This window comes from Tursiops truncatus, chromosome 2, assembly GCF_011762595.2.
Source record: "Tursiops truncatus isolate mTurTru1 chromosome 2, mTurTru1.mat.Y, whole genome shotgun sequence".
Taxonomy (NCBI): Eukaryota; Metazoa; Chordata; class Mammalia; order Artiodactyla; family Delphinidae; genus Tursiops; species Tursiops truncatus.
Genome location: NC_047035.1, coordinates 46,088,951 through 46,107,377, shown reverse-complemented (window position 1 = coordinate 46,107,377; position 18,427 = coordinate 46,088,951). Strand labels below are relative to the sequence as shown.

Sequence of the window (18,427 nt, the reverse complement as noted above, 5' to 3'; positions counted from 1 at the left end):
AGGGTGGGAGCCACCAGGGCATAACGTATGTCAGGAAAGGACGGGACGTCCACAGAGTCCAGACGCTGGTTTAAAATTGCTTCTTGATGGGCTTCCCTGGTGGCGCAATGGTTGAGAGTCCGCCTGCTGATGCAGGGGACACGGGTTCGTGCCCCAGTCCGGGAAGATCCCACATGCCGCGGAGCGGCTGGGCCCGTGAGCCATGGCCGCTGAGCCTGCGCGTCCAGAGCCTGTGCTCCCTAACGGGAGAGGCACTTTGGTTTTAAAGCTCTTTTTCTTCATTTTGATACTTGCTATTTTTCTTCCCAGGGAGAAATACTTAATAAAATTTTGGGGGTTGTGAAGGCCTTCTCCCTGGGTCATTTAGTCCCAGCCTCTGTTTTCATGTAGAATTATGTATAATCCATTCCCAGTAGAAAGAGAACCTGGACAAGATTTGAAGACATCCTGGGCACGAGACCTTTCACCTTCAATGAATAGTTCACCCTGACCTCAGCCCCAGGACTGCAGCCCAGCCACCGTGCAACCTCACGGGAGCCCTCGCGTAGCCGACCGCTCTCTTCCAATCCTAACATACTTGTAGACTTCTCCATTCTTTCCTACCTCTTTTTTCCTCCCTGCAGCTCTCTTCCAAGTCCTCAGTCACCCTCTTTGTCCCCCATCTTAATTGGGCAGACCAGGCCCACCAGGAAGAGCTGGGCCATCCCTGGGAGAAGAACCGTTTGGGTCTGTTGATCTGAATCCTCCACCTGCACTATGTTTCCCCTCTGCTCTTATACAGCAACGCTGAACAGTTGGCTTATGCTCAGGTCAGCTATGACCCTAACATTGTCTCCACCCTCTTCCCGTGAAGCCTCTTGTTCCCGTAGTTAAAGAATCAAATACTACCAAACAGCTTTTAAGAGAAAATGACTCCCCCTGCCCTCCCCTCCCAGCCCAGAGTCCCATCTCCAGAAGCAGCACTTCCAGCTGTTTTCAGTTTTCCTGGTAGTTATCTGCAAGTCTCTCAATAATGTTCTTCACATACTGGACTTAGAACCCTTGGGTTATTGTTGTTGTTTTAATTAACCTCTCACCCGAACATGACAAACCCACTTCCAGCAAGGCCCTGATGAGGCAAGGCATTTCTGGTAACCACGGCCCGGGGACAGGACTGCTCCGTATTTCCTGACTGCAAATACCCTGGTTAGGGCTCAGCAGAAGCCACTCCTAAGTCCTGCCCGGCACCCTTGGCCCATGTGGGGTGGCTCTTCCTGAGACATGGCCATGAAGGGCGAGGCAGGGCACAGCTGTGACCCAGGATCCCTGGCTAAAGGGAAAGCAGGCTGCAGAAAGTCCCCCCATGGGCGCAGAAAGTTCCTCCTCAGCCTTTGCATCTAGGGCCTGAGGGCCAGGGGCTGGGACTAGACCATAAGCCTCACATCAGGTAGGCAGATATCAGGACGGCAGAAAGCGGCTTTCATCTTTACACAAGCAGTAGTAATTGTGAACGCAAAGTGGAATAGAGATGTGCGACCAACCCAAAATTGAATACTCAGAAAACTGTGCTACATTCCAACATAGTGGTTTCCTCCTGGCCATTGGATGTCTTCAAAGCACCCATTTTGACCCATCTGAGCAAATCTTGAAGACTACACTACATTCTAAGGAAGTTTGGATTCTGTAAACTTAAAATAATCCCATCAAGATGATGGAATGTCTCCAAAGAATAAAGAAAAGCCTGGGGGCTAGAACCAGCCTCCAAGTTGTGTATCAATTCATCAGTCACCTTGCTTGAATTTGCGAGACACTTCTTTCTTTCCTGGACCTACAGAATCCGTGGGCCCCTTGGAGGCCAGGGCAGGAGGGGTGGTTCTCCACTTCATTCCCATGTGGACAGATTTAAAATGTTTCCCAGGACAAGCCAGGAGAGCCATCGGTGATTGTTGCCTCTTGCTGGCCTGTGGAATGAGTAAGAAACATGAAGCTGGTCCTCCCAGAGAGGAGGACAGGGTCTGATACCATCACCGGGGGGTGACGAGCTCAAAATCAGGGTGGCGCCTGGCGAGAGGGGTCATGTTTCTCCGAGAGGTAGGGTGTTTTCCCAACTGGAAAATTAGTTTGGAAACTGCTCGCAGAATGACACCTTATCTTGGAAGCAGACCCTGCTGACCCGGGCTCCGCCACCCTTGGGATCAGAGAGGATCTCAGAGCAGCCCTGGCGTGACACTAGGAGGCCACGGAAGCTCCTCGCCACCTAGAGGGCTGACGGGAAAGGGCAGAGGGGGCCAGCAGCTGACTTCAAAGGAAAAGCATGGAGAAAGGTAGACGGGGCAGCCTCACAGGGGACCTCATCCTTCCCTTGCACAAAACCATGTGCAAACTACCTTTGGTGCTGGACCACCCAGATGTGAGATGGGTAAAGCAGTGCCTTACCTGGCAGCATTTCATGATGTGACATATCTGTTCTCCATCGCAAACCTCCCCTATGCAGCGGCTCATGACTGGAATCCTTCCATCATTAGAATACCTGGGAGCATAGTGCACAAAGCTGTTATCATTCCTTTCTCCTTAGTGTGAGTGAGCTTCAGACTGCTTCCAGAGAACTGCCTTTAGAAAGAGAGGGGAGAGGGGGAGTGCCGTCAGTGCACTGGCTCCGCTGAGGGGATGGAAGGGGCTGCCCTGCAGAAGCAGAGGCCAGAGCAGGGACCCACTTAGAGTACCTGATCAACATTTGCTCCCTCCTTCTAGTAATCCAAGGCAAACAGCCCTGCTCAGGACTGACAGAGGATGGGCAGGGAGGTTGGCAAATGAATCAGTTCTATCACAGCCAAGAACCCAGCTGGGTCTGTGCCCCACTGCTTCTGAGAGCCAAATTCAGAGAGACCAACTTGAGGCAAGATGGTACAATAGTGTCGTGTACCATAGTCTGCTCATCATTTTTTGTGAAAACGTGGGTCCCATAGGATTTCCGCAGCACTTAGTTCTGCAGGTCTAGGAGTCAGGTCCCCAGATAAGAGCTCTGTTCCCCACAGCAGATTCAGGGAGCGACTGCGTACCTGTGTTCCCTGCCACCTGCCCCCCACTACCAGCTCTGCACGGCCTCATTGGCCCATTTCCCTGCCGGCACTGATCTCTTTTCCTTTTGACACCATTCTCCCCCTTTCCTCTTGGTTCCTGCCTTCCCTTTATCTTCCTTCCTCCCCTCATCACTGTTGTGTAGCTCCCACTTCTGCATTCCCTGCCCCTTCCTCAAGAGACTGACTTTCCTCATTTCTTGCCTTCCAGCAACCCATTTCTCACTCAACCAGACTCAAAGCCCTCCTGGTTTACTCAGCAGGGTGGCCTCAGCTGTCATTGGCAAAGTGGAATTCTCAAGGTTTTTCCTAGAATGCCCCAACCTGCTGCTTACTCTAAAGTCCTAAAAACATTGGCCTCTTTACCTCAGCCTCAGGGACTTGGAGAGAGAGGCAGAAGGACACTTCAGGCCAGGTGGACCCTGCAGCAACACCTCATTAGGGATGGGCGCTGCTTCCTTCCGGAATCCTCTTGACCCTGGGCCTGAACAGCAGTCCCTGTTCTTGTGGGACTTCTGAAAAGGCACAATTTGAAAGTCCCACATCAGCCTAGACTTTGGGCATCCTAGAACTGGGGATCCTCGAATACATCCTAAATACTGGAAGGGTCTGATGGGGAGGGGAAGACTCCCTCGTACTCAGAGATGCCATCTGAGCTAAGGAAACAGGCCTGCTCGGGCAACAGGACAGAGGGCTCGGAGTCTATCCTTTTTGCCCTCCCGAAGACTCGAAACTACACCTGCCTGGTCTGTTACAGCTGGGGGCCCAGGATAAACGCGATGAGCCCCCAGGCTGAGCAGAAGCAAGGACAAGAGTTGGTCTGTGGTCCAAGTGGACCTGTGGGCAGGAGCTGCCCACACGCTTAGTCGGGGCATGGAGAGCTCTGCCCACCAAGCCACCCGTGGCTGAGGGCTTCCAGCCGAGATGGAAGCTGCTCTTCACCCGTCTGGTCTCCCTCTGTCTCCTGTGTGCAGGGAGATGCCACGGATCTGTTTTTATCAAATACACAATTAAAAAGTCACACTATTAGGAAACTCTGGAGTGTGAACATACGGGCTTCTCCCAAGACTTAGAATTTTTCAAAGCTGCTCTGAGAGTGGTTAGGAGTCACGACTCCCCCGTGCAACAGAGGGAAGAGCTGGAGGATAAAAAGCAAGCCTGCCGACTTTCAACCTAAAAGAGCAGCCACTAGGGTTTGGAGATTCTGGAGCAGAGAGCCCCACATTTCTCAGCCCCCCTTTTTTTGGAACACGCAATCCCAGGCTTGGAAAATGCCATTTTGCTGCGTGTTGGCAAGAAATCCTGCAGCTGAAACACTTCTCTCCAAATGTCGAGCATCTTTATTTATCCAAATCTCTCCACAGTGTTTGTTTAAAGGGGAGTGCTAGAGAGTAAACTAAATTTTACAATGAGCATATGGATGGCTGTAACTGCTGGGGTTTTTTTTTTTTATTTGCTAACTGGCTATATATAAAATTGTGTTTCTATTTTATAAATTTCACACCCTGAAGGCTGCTAATTTTTGCATGCATATGATTTTCACATGAATGGATGAAAATACTAAAATACTCTTCCCTCTGGGTTGTTTAATTGCCCGACCCTACTCAGAGCAGTGGTGGATGGGGGTGTGGGGAAACCAGCTTCCCTAGAAGCCCAGTTGTCCTCTGTCTGCTCATGAACTGGCACAGTTGTCTTTCAGACCCATCGATGCTGGAACTGGTGTCAGAAAGAACCTTATCTGCTCCCCAGCGTTCATATCGATCGCTTTTGCCAACCTTCTCTTTGAGAATTTTAAATAACGGAAACGACATCTGCCTCTGAATTAGCTGGTAATGGGGAACACAGATTGCAGGGAAGGCTGAAATATATAGCTCCTCGAGGAAAACAAATACTTTGGTTTAGCCATTCGTTTCAACTTCCCCTCCCACCAAACCATCAACCTCATTTTTCATTCCCTCCCCGCTCCGGCCCCAAGCGCCCCCTAGTGGAGATGCGAAGGAGCCAGGAAATGGCCTGCAGTTTGGGCCTCAGGATCCTTTCCCCACTTTACAGATAGAAGAGCTAAGGCCCAAAGAAGGGAACAGCTTCCCAGGGTCACACAGGAAGGCAGTGGCAACGCTGAGACTCCCCCAGGCACTCAGAACATATCCCACTGCTGATTTTTTCTGCCCTCCCCCATAGGATTTCACAGTTCTGTCCGAGTTTCACAGTAGTTGTCCGTTTCCTTCTATTTCCATCTTTTTCATCACTCCATAGACAGGTAATGAGGTGTGCAGAAGGCCATGGCTGGGTATCATGGGAGAGTCAGAGAAATCTGAGAGCATCGTCGCTGTCTGCAAGGCACTTCCAAACTAGTTAAGGATGTTCAAGGGTTCCACAGGATAGGGAGGTTGGGGGAGGTGCTGACGGTGAGCCCTAGCACGACAGAGGAGGCTCAGGGGTGCCTCCCCCTTGGAGGAGAGATAGGGAGGGTCCACATGGTAGAGGGGGCCTTGTGGTTAGAATGCACAGTATTGTCCTGGGTAGCGGGAACCCTCAGAACAGACGTCTCAGCCCTTGCTTCCCAGCGCTTGGAGTTGGAGAGTGTTGACAGGCATGGCAGGCATGCAGTGCGCAGTGGAGCAGCAGCTCTGGGTGAGACCCATGTGGCTTCCTGTCCCAGCTCCGTGTCGGCTGGCTAGCCTTGACAAGTCACTTAGCCTCTGGGAGCCCCACTTGAGAACTGGACACCCAGCAGGGTCTTGGACTCAGAAGAGGCTCTTGCCAGGCTGTGGTTTCCGTTTCCTGCTCCTTGTAATGAAGCAGAAATGCATCAGGCCCCAGTTCTAGGCACAGGGAGCAAAGCCAAGTCCTGCTCCAATGAAGCAAACACTCAACTGGGAGGAGGTGACAAATACACACATGTCAGGCGTTGGTGATGGCGATGAAGAAAAATAAAGCAGAGAAAAGGGATGGGGTGGAAAAATTCTGTTCACATACAATGAACAGAAAGTCCTTTCCAAGGAGACGGTAGAGCCAGAGACGTGACAGCAGGCAGAGAGTGAGCCATGGAAATGTCCAGGGACCAGCATTCTGGGCAGAGGGAACAGCAGTGCAAAGGCCCTGGGGTAGAAAAGGGCCTGGTGGGGAGTGAAGGAAGGGGTTGCTGTACGAAGGCAGAGAGGTAACGAGAGGCCAGGTCTTCGGGGCCTTGCAGGCCGTGGCAAGGGGTTGGCTTTTACTCCGATGGGAAGCCGCCGGAGGGGTCTGAGCAGAGGCCTGGCAGACTGTGACCATGACAGCTATTTTTAGGCACCAATTTTTTTCCAGCTGCAGTGGCCTCAGTGCGTCTAACAGACTCAGAGGTTGGTTGAACCCGAGTCCAGCTCACCCTCCACGCCGGCCCTGTTGGTCTCTCCCGCCCCCCGAGTCCTCCCAGGGAGGCACTCCAAACCCTCACCCTGGCAGGTGGAGCCAGTGACACCATGCCTACTTCCTCCTTGCTCTCAGAGCCCCTGTCACCAGCGGAACCCTTTGTCCCTTGCAGAATTCCAGCTTCCCGTGACTGAACCTGACATCAACAACAGGCTGGAGTCCTTGTGCCTCAGTATGACCGAGCACGCCCTGGGAGGTGAGTGCATCCTCCCCGCATGGCACTGCACGCCTGGGAGAACCCCCAGCCACGTGCCATCCTCCACAGCTCGGGAGAGAGGGAAGGGCACAGGCCGAGGAGGCAGGGTACAGGGAGGGAGAGGGAGAGTGGCTGCAGCGCGCTGTCGGACCCTCATCAAGCCTCGCCATACACGGGGGCCGCCAGCGCCCTTGCTCCTCCTTCTCTGGGAGGTGCCTCGGGGCCCGGAGACCGAGGCTGCCCTCTTTCCCCAGAGGCTCCACCCCCCGGGGCACACTGGAGTCCCAGCCCCGCAGCTGTCCTAGCCCAGTGCGGGCGCTGGAGGAGCCAGGAACACAAGACGTGGCTTTTAGTGGAAACATTCCCCCACAGCACTGGATTCCTTCCTTCTCGGCACTAGATCCCCCAGTCCGGTCCAAGCGTATCCCAACTTGCTCTAAAAATAGAATTTCTGAAACCAAAATCCCTCCTTGTTTTTACATCTCCCTGTTCCAATGGCTTCCACAACGCCCAGAGCCCCAAGCAGTCCAAGGCGTCCTTCGCAGCGTGACAGGGACGGTCTAGTTGGATGCGCCAGGGGTGTGCAGGGCTGCAGCCCCTGGAGGAGCTCCCAGAAGCAGCTGGGTCGTCCCACTGTGTGTTTGGTCTGCAGCCCTGCATCGTCACAACAGCCCTGGGAGGCCTTCAGTGCCCTCCTGGTACTAAACGGGTGCCTTCCTCTGGCCTGGACTCACTGCCAGCCCTGGGGATGTTTGGCAGACAGAGGAGAGACGTCCGCCCCTTCCTGCCAACCTCCAGGGAGGCTGTGAGTCATGGAGATTGAGACAGGCCTCCTGTGACCCTTCCCGACAGCCCTGTCCGGTCTGGACGTGCTCACCCACCGCAGAGCCAGAGACGGGTACACGGAGAGGCACAATTTGTGCTAGCCCAGCAGCAGCAGAAAGAAAGGCTGTCATAAGCCACTGCTCCAGAGAGCTTTGTCCTCCTGACCAGGGGTGTTTAGATTTTCAGTCTCTACAAACACAGGCTTATCCTGAAACCAAACAGGACAAAGGTAAATGCTCTGTGTGGAGCAGAGTACAGGCCGGGACTGCACCCACCTGACCTCACCCATGCAAGGGTCTCCATAGCCTGGAGAAAGCCTCCGCTCCGTACCAGAAGGGAGCTAGCTGAAGGCCTCCCAGGGCTGCTGAGCAGACAGACGGTGGGGTGCACAGCTCCCTCCGTGACCCCCCGCGGGGGTTCCGGGGAACCCCATTTGCAAACACCACTCTCTCCCTTGGCCATTCAGTTCAGATCTTAGAAGCTTTGCGGCACCACTGGTTCATTCCCGGTACGTCCGCGTGTGGTGCCACCAGCTCCTCTTCTCCAGGTAACCGAGGAGGTTGGGTCAGCACCCTGACAGCCCCTGACGAGTAATGGGAAACAACCCAAAGGTCCGTCGGCAGATGAATATGGATGGACGAGATGCACTATAGCCACACGGTGGAATGCCATTCAGCCTCGGAAAGGAACGAAGTACTGTTACATGGCTGATCTGTGAAAGCATTATGCTAATGGATGAAAAAGCCAGACACAAAACGCCACACCGTGTGTGATTCCCTTAACGTGACACGTCCAGGATAGGCAAACCTACAGAGACAGAAGGCAGATCAGTGGCTGCCAGGGTTTGGAGGGCGGTGGGAATGGAGCGTGGCTGCTAACGGGCACCAGATTTCTCTCGGGGGTGACAGAATAGCCTGGAATTAGATGGTGGTGATGGCTGCGCAACTCTCGTGAACATGCTCAAAACCACCGAGTTGTACACTTTAAAAGGGTGACGTTTGTGGTGTGCAAATTATATCTCAATTTTGTCCTAAACGGAAGGCCTCCGGACCTGAGCCTTCAGCCCAGGCTCAGCCCCCTGTAGGCAGCCCAGGTGCCCTCCCACCTGACACCTGACAGGCGCTGGCTTGCAGGGCGACTCCACTGAGTCCTGCATTGCCTGTGAGAGTCAGCCAGGAGGACTGACCTCCCCCCGGGCTTGACAGATCTCAGGTAATTGGTGTGTTGGAACCTCTTATCAATCTGCTAAGTGCTAACATCATCATCATCATTAAGAGCAGTAATGCCAAATGCTCTTTATTAAAGGGAGGTCTTCATTGAAAGACTCCATTTTTAGCCTGTTCTTCTATTTTTACAGGAAACATCTGTGAACTGGTTTTTTTGCTAATGTTTTCATCTCGTTAATCTCCTAAGCCTTTTTATTGCTGTGTTTTTTCTCAATAATCCTCTCTGGTGGGAAGCCTCATAAGCAGTTTCCTGAGCAGGGAATGCAAATTAGCTTCAGGGTGGCCCAGTTGGGTGCGGTGGCAGCGGTGTGCCCTCCCACTGTGACAGCACCTTTCTGCTGGCCGACCCCCGCCAGGTGCCAACGGAGATGACTTTGCTGGGAACAGAACTTCTGCCAGTGAGTGAAGTTATCTTACACGAAGACGAATGACCAGGGAGAGGAAAGCAGAGTAGTAAAAGATGCTCCTCTGCTTGTATCTCGAGGAAAGAGGGGGAGGGCTTCCCTGGTGGCGCAGTGGTTGAGAGTCCGCCTGCCGATGCAGGGGACACGGGTTCGTGCCCCAGTCCGGGAGGGTCCCGCATGCCACGGAGCGGCTGGGCCCGTGAGCCGTGGCCGCTGGGCCTGCGCGTCCGGAGCCTGTGCTCCGCAACGGGAGAGGCCACAACAGCGAGAGGCCCGCGTACCGAAAAAAAAAAAAAGGAAAAGAAGGGGAGAGGTGTCCAAGTTCCTAGGACACCACATCCCAGGATGGCCATTCTAACGGGGCTGCTCCCCGGGCCCCAAGCCTTGGGGCCCATCCTTTTGTGCTGGCATCTCTGCTTTTTCAGTCTCCTCCAGTAACTGCTGCCCTCTGGGTGTTGGTCGAAGCTACTTCCTATCCATCTTCCTATCCTAGCCTTCCCTATCCATCTCTTCTTTTCTCTCCCCAGGCCCCTCCGACAGAACCGGTGAGGAAGCCCAGGGGGTGGGTTGCCTCTGCCATCTTGGTTTGTGAGTCTTTATTTAAGGCTTTCATCTGGCTCTGCTGGGCTTGCTCCTGACTGGTGGCCCCAGGTGTTCAGGGAGACTCAGTACCAGCAGAATGAGTCTGCGAGGCTCCGCCCGGCAGAATGGCATCCATAGTGAATCAAACCATAAAGAGGAATGCACGGTCCATCCTCGGATGTTCTGGGGTTTGTGCTTCACCTGAGCCCGTTGTCATTCCTTCCCACCTTCTCTCCTCACTCCTTCTTGGGACTTAAAGCTCCACTTATAGCTGATATAAGTGCAAATCGGGAAAAGGTTCCACTTTCTCAAGACATTATTCTGCCTTTCATTTGAAATTTGCCATAGTAATTATAAAACCTATGATGGTTGCATGTGAATGGTGCCCCTTTGAGTTGTGCAGTGCACGACCCGCACAACTGTAAATAGTGAGTCTGGACTTAACCTACTGGTCCTTTCCCTGCAGGTGAATACCAACCATCACCCTTGGAGGATGAGGTATAGGGTGAGAATTCTGTGAAAATGCAACTTGGGGCTGGGTTAGTTGAGATTTTCTTGTTTACAGCTCCTCACTTCAACAGCTATGAAAGGTTGACAATAAATGGACGAGTTGAGGCCCAGCAAGGGTGTGCACTGCGCTTCTCCAGACGAGGGAGTGGCCTCTGCACCCTCACCCCACCCACACGTGTGTGTGCACATATACACACACTCACTGTTCTCCCACAGCCAGTTACCACTGCTGGGCCACCACTCAAGGGGCTACGGTTGACGTGCATAGAAGGCAGGAAGAGGTGATTCGTTCACATCTGGGGACCTCTAGGATTGATAATCTGAAACAACAGATGCTCTCAGGGGCCATTTGCTTCCCTTCTTTAAAATCTCTCAAAAAATCATGTAGAACTTTACACATACACACACACACACACACACACGAGTACAAGTAAAACTGGGAAAACCTGTAAGATGGGTAGATTACATCAATGTCACTATCTTGGTGGTAATACTATACTATACTTCTGCAAAATGTTACCTTAGGGGCAAACTCAGAAACAGGGTGCTCTTTCTTATGTGGACCGACAGTGATCTCATTAAAAATCTGAATGAAAGAAACATTCTCCCTCCAAGTCCCTGCTGGCAAGATGCCAGCCTGGCACCACCCATGAGGCGGCCAGGAGACCCCTGCAGTGGGCTCAGTGTTCCCCTGTATCACTTAGGTCCTCCAGCTTTCCCTGGAACAGTCGGCCACGCCCCTCTCACACCTGAGCTCTGCCCACTGCATCTAGACGCACCTCTGCGAGACGGGCCTTGTGATGCGGAGGTTTAGACCAAGACACATCTACTGACATGTGGACGTCAGCGAAACCAGGGAGGCATCCTGCATCCCATTCTGGCCTTCATTTAGTGGTCACTGAACATAGTCATTTCTACCTCCTATGACTAATCCATGCCTCTCTCTGCTCACTGGAGAAACTCTAGCATGGACCATTGTAGGGACCTCTTAACTGGTTCACCTACCACCAGCCATGCCAGAGAAACCATTCTGAAGTCAAATCTGGTTACTCTACCACTTATAAATCCCCAATTACCTATGTCCAAGCCCCTGTTAATAGTACACAAGACCCTTATGGTCTGATTCTGGGGACTCTCCCACAGTCGCGTGTGAAAAGGGGTTGGGCAGCCGTCGGCTCCCTCTGTGGTCTGACTCACTCATGGCCTCTCCTCTCTGACAGGCATGTCCCCCACTTTCTCTATAGCCTGGTTTCACCAATTCTCCGTAACACCGACATGGCATATGCTGGGTGGCCTCAGCACTCTTCCATGTCCACTGGATCTTTCAGTTCCAGGTGACAAAAAAAAATCTCACCCTGGTGTCTCTGCCCCCGATCAGATTCTTGAGACAGAGGATCTGGATCACTTTGGGTCAGTTGCATCCCCCTGGTCTGCTCAGCTGTGATCAGAGATCACAGTCACCACCACTCATCCCTGGCCTTTCAGCAGGGACTCAGGGGGAAAGGGAGATGCTCCCAAAGAAAGGGACATGAGCTGGACAGGTCCACCTGCATGTGTATTGCAAAACCTAGCTGGCTCTCTGCCGTATCTCCTGTCACTCCTCCTGTCCTTCATCCTAAACCTCCAGCCCGCCCCCCCGCCCACCATTTGATGAGCAGCATCACGCCTGTACATGAGCTGTATGCCCTCCCCACCCTAATACTCTCCTGCCTCCTCTTTTCTTCTCCTACCAGACCATCTACAAAGTCATTTTCTTTCTCTGTGAAACCATCCTTGACTTCCAAGGGCAACCTAAACACTCCTTCCCCTTGTTCCTGCTGTGCCTGGTACATACTCCATTACAGCAACCATCCCTCATGTGTCATTGTCAGTGTACATGTCTGTGTCCTGTCTAGGATATATATATACTTGGACCAAGTGTGAGGATTAGGTCTTTTCATCTTGGTTTCCAGGCTCAGTATGGCTCCTGGCAAAAATAGCTATGTTGAGTGGGTGGGTATGTGAAGAATGAGTGAATGGATGGATGGATGAATTTAACCCTTATCTGTCCTCAGAGACTGGGAGGTCCAACATGCATGACGCTGGAATCGGTGGGCATGAATGGAATTACTTTGCTCACCTGTGCCCATTGTGTCCTCCTTTCTCTCCCAGACGGGGTTGACCGGACCTCCACAATCTAGAGCTGAAGATGAGAGTGACCGCGCTGGCCGTGAAATCGACTGCTGCGGGTCCAGTGTTAGCCATCTTCAGGGTTGCACAGAATCCTCCAAGATACTTTGCAGCCATTTCTTTTCCCCTGGTCCCTCTCCCATTTTGATTTTGTGAGAGCGTAGGTCGTCCTTGTAAACATATCAGTAGACCTGGGACTGGTTATTTCGTCATTTGTTTCTGTCGTGGGATGGCTTGGTGTGGGGCATGGGGAGGGATCTCTAAGGGAAACATAGGACTGGGAACGGGTGGAGGGAATGCAAGTGGCTTCTTGGATGGAAATGAGGGGGAAAATAAAGAGGGTACCGCTTGGAAAGAGATGAGAGACTTGGGAGGGAGGCAGAAGCCCCAGCCCTTGGGAGCCTTCTCAGAAGCCTGCCTTCAGAGTCAGGCCCCGGGAGGAAAGCACGGATGCCTGCGACCAAAGCACAACGGCGGCTCGCTCTTTTATGTCTCCCCTGATTGGATTCCCTGAGGCCCCTGCTTGAAATCCAGCCGCAGAAGAAGTCCACATAACAACGGGGGCAGGAAGGGAGAAATTCCCTCCAACAAAATTTCAGATAAACTTTGATTTGTGTATTGTTTACATAACAATTTTAAAGGGTACATAATGTGTAAAGAGTTGGGCTAGAACTTTTCTTCATACTATGGTTTTTGTAAAAGATTTGTTGCTATGGATTCATTTTTTCCTCTATTTTTATAATAGCAGCAGGGTTGTCTTTTTAAATGGCTGCCAAGCTCTGCTTCTCGGGAAGGCGGAGCTGTCACGTAGGCCTGAGTTGTGTCTCCCACCTGTGGGTGGGAGAAGTGTGTAGGTGGAGTTGAGGATGTGGCTGGAGTGGGCGGAGCACTGGGCAGGGCGCCACCATGTGATCGGTTATGGGATTGCGCGCAGTCACCTAGGGAGTCTAAAGGAATCCTGCTGCCCTTTCTACGCTGGATTTGCTTCTCACCCGGAGAACCTCTTTCTCCCCACCCTACCATGGGGTGTCATCCTATCAGTCCTGGCCTCGCTCCACACACACACACACACACACACACACACACACGTACAAGTTTCACTGGAGGAGAAAAGGCAAGGATGGATATTTTTCCCTAGCAAGAGGCCTTAATACCCAGATAATAAGCTCAAAAGGCCGCTTTTGGGGGGGTTGCTCGCAGGAACCCCAGCCTGGGGGCTGCAGCCCCTTGGCTCGCTCACCGCTGAGGAAGAGGAGGAAAAGAGCAAGGTCCGGCAACAGTGTATAAACGGTCAGTCAGCAAGTGGCAGAGAGAGCTGCGGGGAGACGTCCCAGGTGGGCAGTGGAAGAAGATGTGAGAAAGGTCGACTTCATGATGGAAATGATGATTCTATCACGTACGTCAGGGATTTGCTGTGTTGTCGGCTGATTTATCCACCCGCATGGAAGGGAGACAAAACTACTACTTAACATGGTGAGAGATTAACAAACTACGCTACCAAAAAGTAATAGCTCTATTTCTTAAGGGCAAGAAAGACTACGTTTGGAATTTGATGCAATAGAGGGTATTAGAGGAGATCCAAGAGGAGCTGTGCTCTGCGCTGGAAAATTGGGTTGTGTAAATGATGGTGCGACAGCTCAGCCAGAGGCGAGATCAGGGAGATGGTAGGAGGCCTGTTTATTGAATGGGTGTCTGGTACCATTTTGGGGGTTTGTTTTTTTAGCAAAGTCAGAGTCAAAATTAAAGAGATCAGACCATGAAAATCACTGCGTTTGCTTGGGGTTATGTTTTAAAATAATGAAGTAAATACAATTTAAAAGGCCTTAATGAAATCCAAACAGCTTTCTTCTACCTTCAAGATTGAAAACGTACACCCAACACAGCCTTGGATATTGTGAAGCTTGCAAAGTCTTCTTAAGGTCTAAAATGTGGGAACATCTTAACCACAGAGAGCCTTTAGCAAGCAAAGAACATTGAATCCACAACATCCTGCACTGCATTTTATAAAAAAGGGGGGCTCTCCATGGGTGACTATGTTCTAAAGATGCAAATTCATTTGCAGAAAGAGGCAGCATTTTTTAGTTGATATGTTTTAACCAAGTGCCATTAACATTCATCCTCCACTCCCCTTTTCTAAGCAAGCTTAGGGTTACTTGGGGAATGTGTTGGGATGGACAATCGTGTGAGCCAGGAAGGACAAGTCAAAGATGTTGAAGGCCAAAGGCAAGACCAGAGGGTTTGCGAAGGTGTTTTTTGGATGCTAAGAACGTTAATGGAAGAAAAAAAACAATGGTGTAACACATCTTGTGGAGAAATTAAAAAGCATTCAGATCTGCTGCAAAACACGTATATCCATAAACACTCGGGTTGTTCAGAAAACAGATTGTGAACACAATCACATGAGCATGAATCCTTTAAAAGGATGAAGACCTTAAAGTATTTGCAAATCTGAATTTCTATTTATTCCTTCACTGAATATAGAAACAATGGTTATCTGATTATTAGAGATATTATTTTGGATATGTTACTTATTAACTTGCTATGGCTGGTAACCATGATAAAGTCTGTTATTAATAACAACATAATTCTTTTTTTAAAAGAAAAGCTTATTTTTCATTGACTGTGTATAGATTTATCTACTTAGTTGTGTTCTGCTCTTAGTGTTTTAATTTTTTTTTTAAGTTGACTGTTCTGATAAATTTTAGGCGCCTGTCCCCACCTTGTTTTGAGTCCTGTGTTGACTGCAGGTATACAGCTCAATCTAAAAATCCTAAAGCAAAAGAACTTTATTTATAAAAAAAAAAAAAATCAAACAGTTGCATGCATAGAAGGCTGTGAAGTCGGATATTGAGTAATAAAGCGGCAGTGCCTTTTTTTGTATTTACCCATTGACCCCCAAATGCAACTGTTTTATATTAAGTAAATAGTAAACATTAAAAATCTCAGAGTAAAATCTATTTCACTACATGGGTTTTTTTTCTCCCCTAGTTCTGATTTAAGCAGTGTGTATTTGACATCTCTACATTGTCCCAGGGACAGTGGTGTTCTACGATATTGTTATCATGTATGATGTTTTATTGGTGCTTTTTATTCATAGTGGTTTCTTACCAGAAACAGTAGGAAGACACACATGAACTGTGTACAAGAAATGAAACATTGCTGCTGATATGTTTTGTTTTGTTTTCCACATGCTTTTTGAGTTTCACTTTTTAAACCAAGGGCCAGCAAGCAAAATCAATGCCCTGAAGAGGGCGGCTGTTTGCACCAAGCTCTCCAATGCTGTGTATTGACGGTCCCTTTCTGGTACTCAGGATTGGAGCTAGAGCTGGGCCCCCTCTCCCATTCATTTGAAGAGACACTGAGGGAAACAAGGTTTTCTTTTGAGGTGTCGTTGGCTGCCTTTTACGGAATGGGAGCCTTCTCCGGGTCTTCTGTTCTTCTGCCCCTCTTGTAGCTACTGCCAGTGCAAGGTTTGTAGATGCACGTTCCCCCTCTGGAACCGGGATCTCCCTGAGAGCCTGGCCTGGGGGCTGAGCTGGGTTGAACGCATAGGCGCACAACCAGAAGGGCAGCGAGGGGAGGAGAAAGCAGCCCCCATCTCGGTGGCCCTCTGGGGATGTCTTGGGCAGGTGGCCCCAGCTTGGGTGCAGGGAAACAGCCTAACCAAGGCGTTCAGGTGTGCCTGTTACAAGAAGGCCCTGGGGAAGGATAATTTGCACATGGGGCTGTGATAACACTAATGTTGATTTTTTGTTTTACAAGTCATCAGAGATGTTTGCAAAGTGAGTTTTATTTTTTTGTAATTCCTTTATCTTTACTTAAAGGTGAATGTGTATTCCTCTGGGAGGAATAGGAAGAAAACAGGAATGTTAATAATGTCAAACAGAAGACTTCCTCCCTTATTAATATATAACCCTCATGTATTTATGCCTAATGTAAGCTGACTTTTAAAAAGCTTTCTTTTGTTGCATGCCCCATGCAGACATCCCTATTGTACATGCATGCCTTTCGTCCTGTTTTCCTGTATAAAGTTAGTGAACAAAGAACTATTTTTGCCTAGTTCATGTTGCCAAGCAATGCATATTTTTTAAATTTGTCATATATGGAAATAGCATGTTTGTTACATGTAAAAGCTTTACTGATATACAGATATACTAATGTTTGAAGAAGCTGTTCTTTGCAAGTGTACAGTTTTCAAATGTTACCAGTGAAACACCCTTGTGGTTTAAACTTGCTACAATGTATTTATTACTCATTTCCTCCCATGTAACTAAGAATCATGGCTATATTTCATATCAACGTTATATTGAAAGTGAAGGGAAATGATTAATACAAGGTTTTGTAACACTGGTGTGTGTCTTTTTTCATTTTCGTCAATATGATCGATTAGAAAACAAGAACTGAATCTTAGAAATAAGCCAGCCAGGAAGAATAAGCCTGACATCCCTGTAAACTGTTCCCCCCTGACCATTCTATGAAAACTGTGTCTTCCAACCATGAGCTACTTTTTTTTAACAAAAAAGGTAGGAAGAGAGGTGTAAAATTTTATGCAGCTTGATCTGTGCCCAGAGTAACCAATAAATGTATCACCTGACTTAGGGGCATGTTTCTAAATAAAAACTAACCTTGCAGGTGGTACTGTTTATAGCTTGCTCTCCACCCTCAGTGCCTTTGAAATCCTATTTTACTCCTTAACCACAGCATGAACAGTAGCCTCCTTGGAGCCTTGGGGTTTTCAATACACATGGCTTGAATCTTATTTTAATACTTCTAATTCCAGTAAGATATATAATATACATTAATATAAATTCTACATAATGTGTCAGTTAAGCATACGGTTGGAGAGACAAACCTGGGTTTGAATTCGGCTCCAGCCTTCTCTGGCTGTGTGATCTTGAGCAAGTTACTTAACCTCTCTGAGCCTTGGGTTTGGTTTGGGTTTTGACCTATGACACTCAAGGTTTGTGTAGTTAAAACTCTAGTCCAAAAAATAAAAGAAAGAAGGAAAGGTAAAGACAAAATAAAACATAGGATACAGAGGTTATTACCACCAAAACCTAGCAACCTGAGATTTCTCTGAGGCAACCACGGCTTAACATTGTGACAGGGACCATCCGGTGACTGCCTTTCCACCAGGCTCAAGCTGCTGAAGAGACTGACAAGATCCAAAAGGATCCCTGGAAATGTGAAGAAATGCCTCGTAAGCTGAGACATTCAATGAAATCCCTCCTGCAGTTAAACTCCCATAACCCAGGTGAGCTCTATCTCGGTATTCTGAGAGGAGAGGTTAGTGTACAAGAGAAAAGTTGAGCCTCACTTTTGAAATGTGTGGAATGAGGGGAGATAAGAGAGTTGTGAGATTAGAGGGACCATAAAGGGCTCAGCACGGTGCCCAAAACGGGGTTAGTTAGCAATTTTTTTTTTTTTTTTTTGCGGTACGCGGGCCTCTCACTGTTGTGGCCTCTCCCGTTGCGAAGCACAGCCTTCGGACGCGCAGGCTCAGCGGCCACAGCTCACGGGCCCAGCAGCTCACGGGCCCAGCAGCTCCGCGGCATGTGGGATCCTCCCGGACCGGGGCACGAACCCACGTCCCCTGCATCGGCAGGCGGACTCTCAACCACTGCGCCACCAGGTAAGCCCTGCAGTTTTTATCAGTAGAGCTGTAGCTCTTTGTCAGCCGTCTTTGTAATGGAATGTTCAATCCTAGAGAAAAGGTTACTCCCGTAGTAAAGTTTTCAGGACTCCCCCTAGCAGTCCCTCCCAAAAAGAGATTTAATTGCATTTATTGAAGGGGGATGAATATCTATATAGCGTACTGGCTCGGAAGAGGCTGCAATGGGTTTGAGCCAGGAATCCAGAAGGAGCACAGATGGGTACAATCAACTCATACTCTCCAAGCTAATGAGAATGGCGGCCCAGGGGAACAGAAAAAGGGACCAAACTCCTGTGAAAGTACCTTGGTTTTGTCCCTTGAACACTCACTACATCTATATGTAGCCCTGACTCCTGATCCGCCCAAGACCTATTGTCCCCAGGGGTTGAGGG

The 18,427-nt window shown here is 49.8% G+C and overlaps 1 protein-coding gene across 14 annotated transcripts in view; it reads left to right on the top strand.

Moving 5' to 3' along the window:
• Positions 1-16,729, top strand: part of SAMD4A (sterile alpha motif domain containing 4A) — a 235,674-nt gene extending 218,945 nt beyond the window's left edge. For 7 of the 14 annotated variants that reach the window (XM_073800444.1, XM_073800445.1, XM_073800446.1 and 4 more), the window contains 2 exons: positions 6,583-6,666; positions 6,921-8,030. In XM_073800444.1, the coding sequence (XP_073656545.1) occupies positions 6,583-6,666; positions 6,921-7,066 (230 nt within the window). In that variant the 3' untranslated portion in view covers positions 7,067-8,030. The other 7 variants (XM_033851127.2, XM_033851130.2, XR_012329977.1 and 4 more) reach the window with 6 other exon arrangements.
• Positions 16,730-18,427: the final 1,698 nt, after the last annotated feature.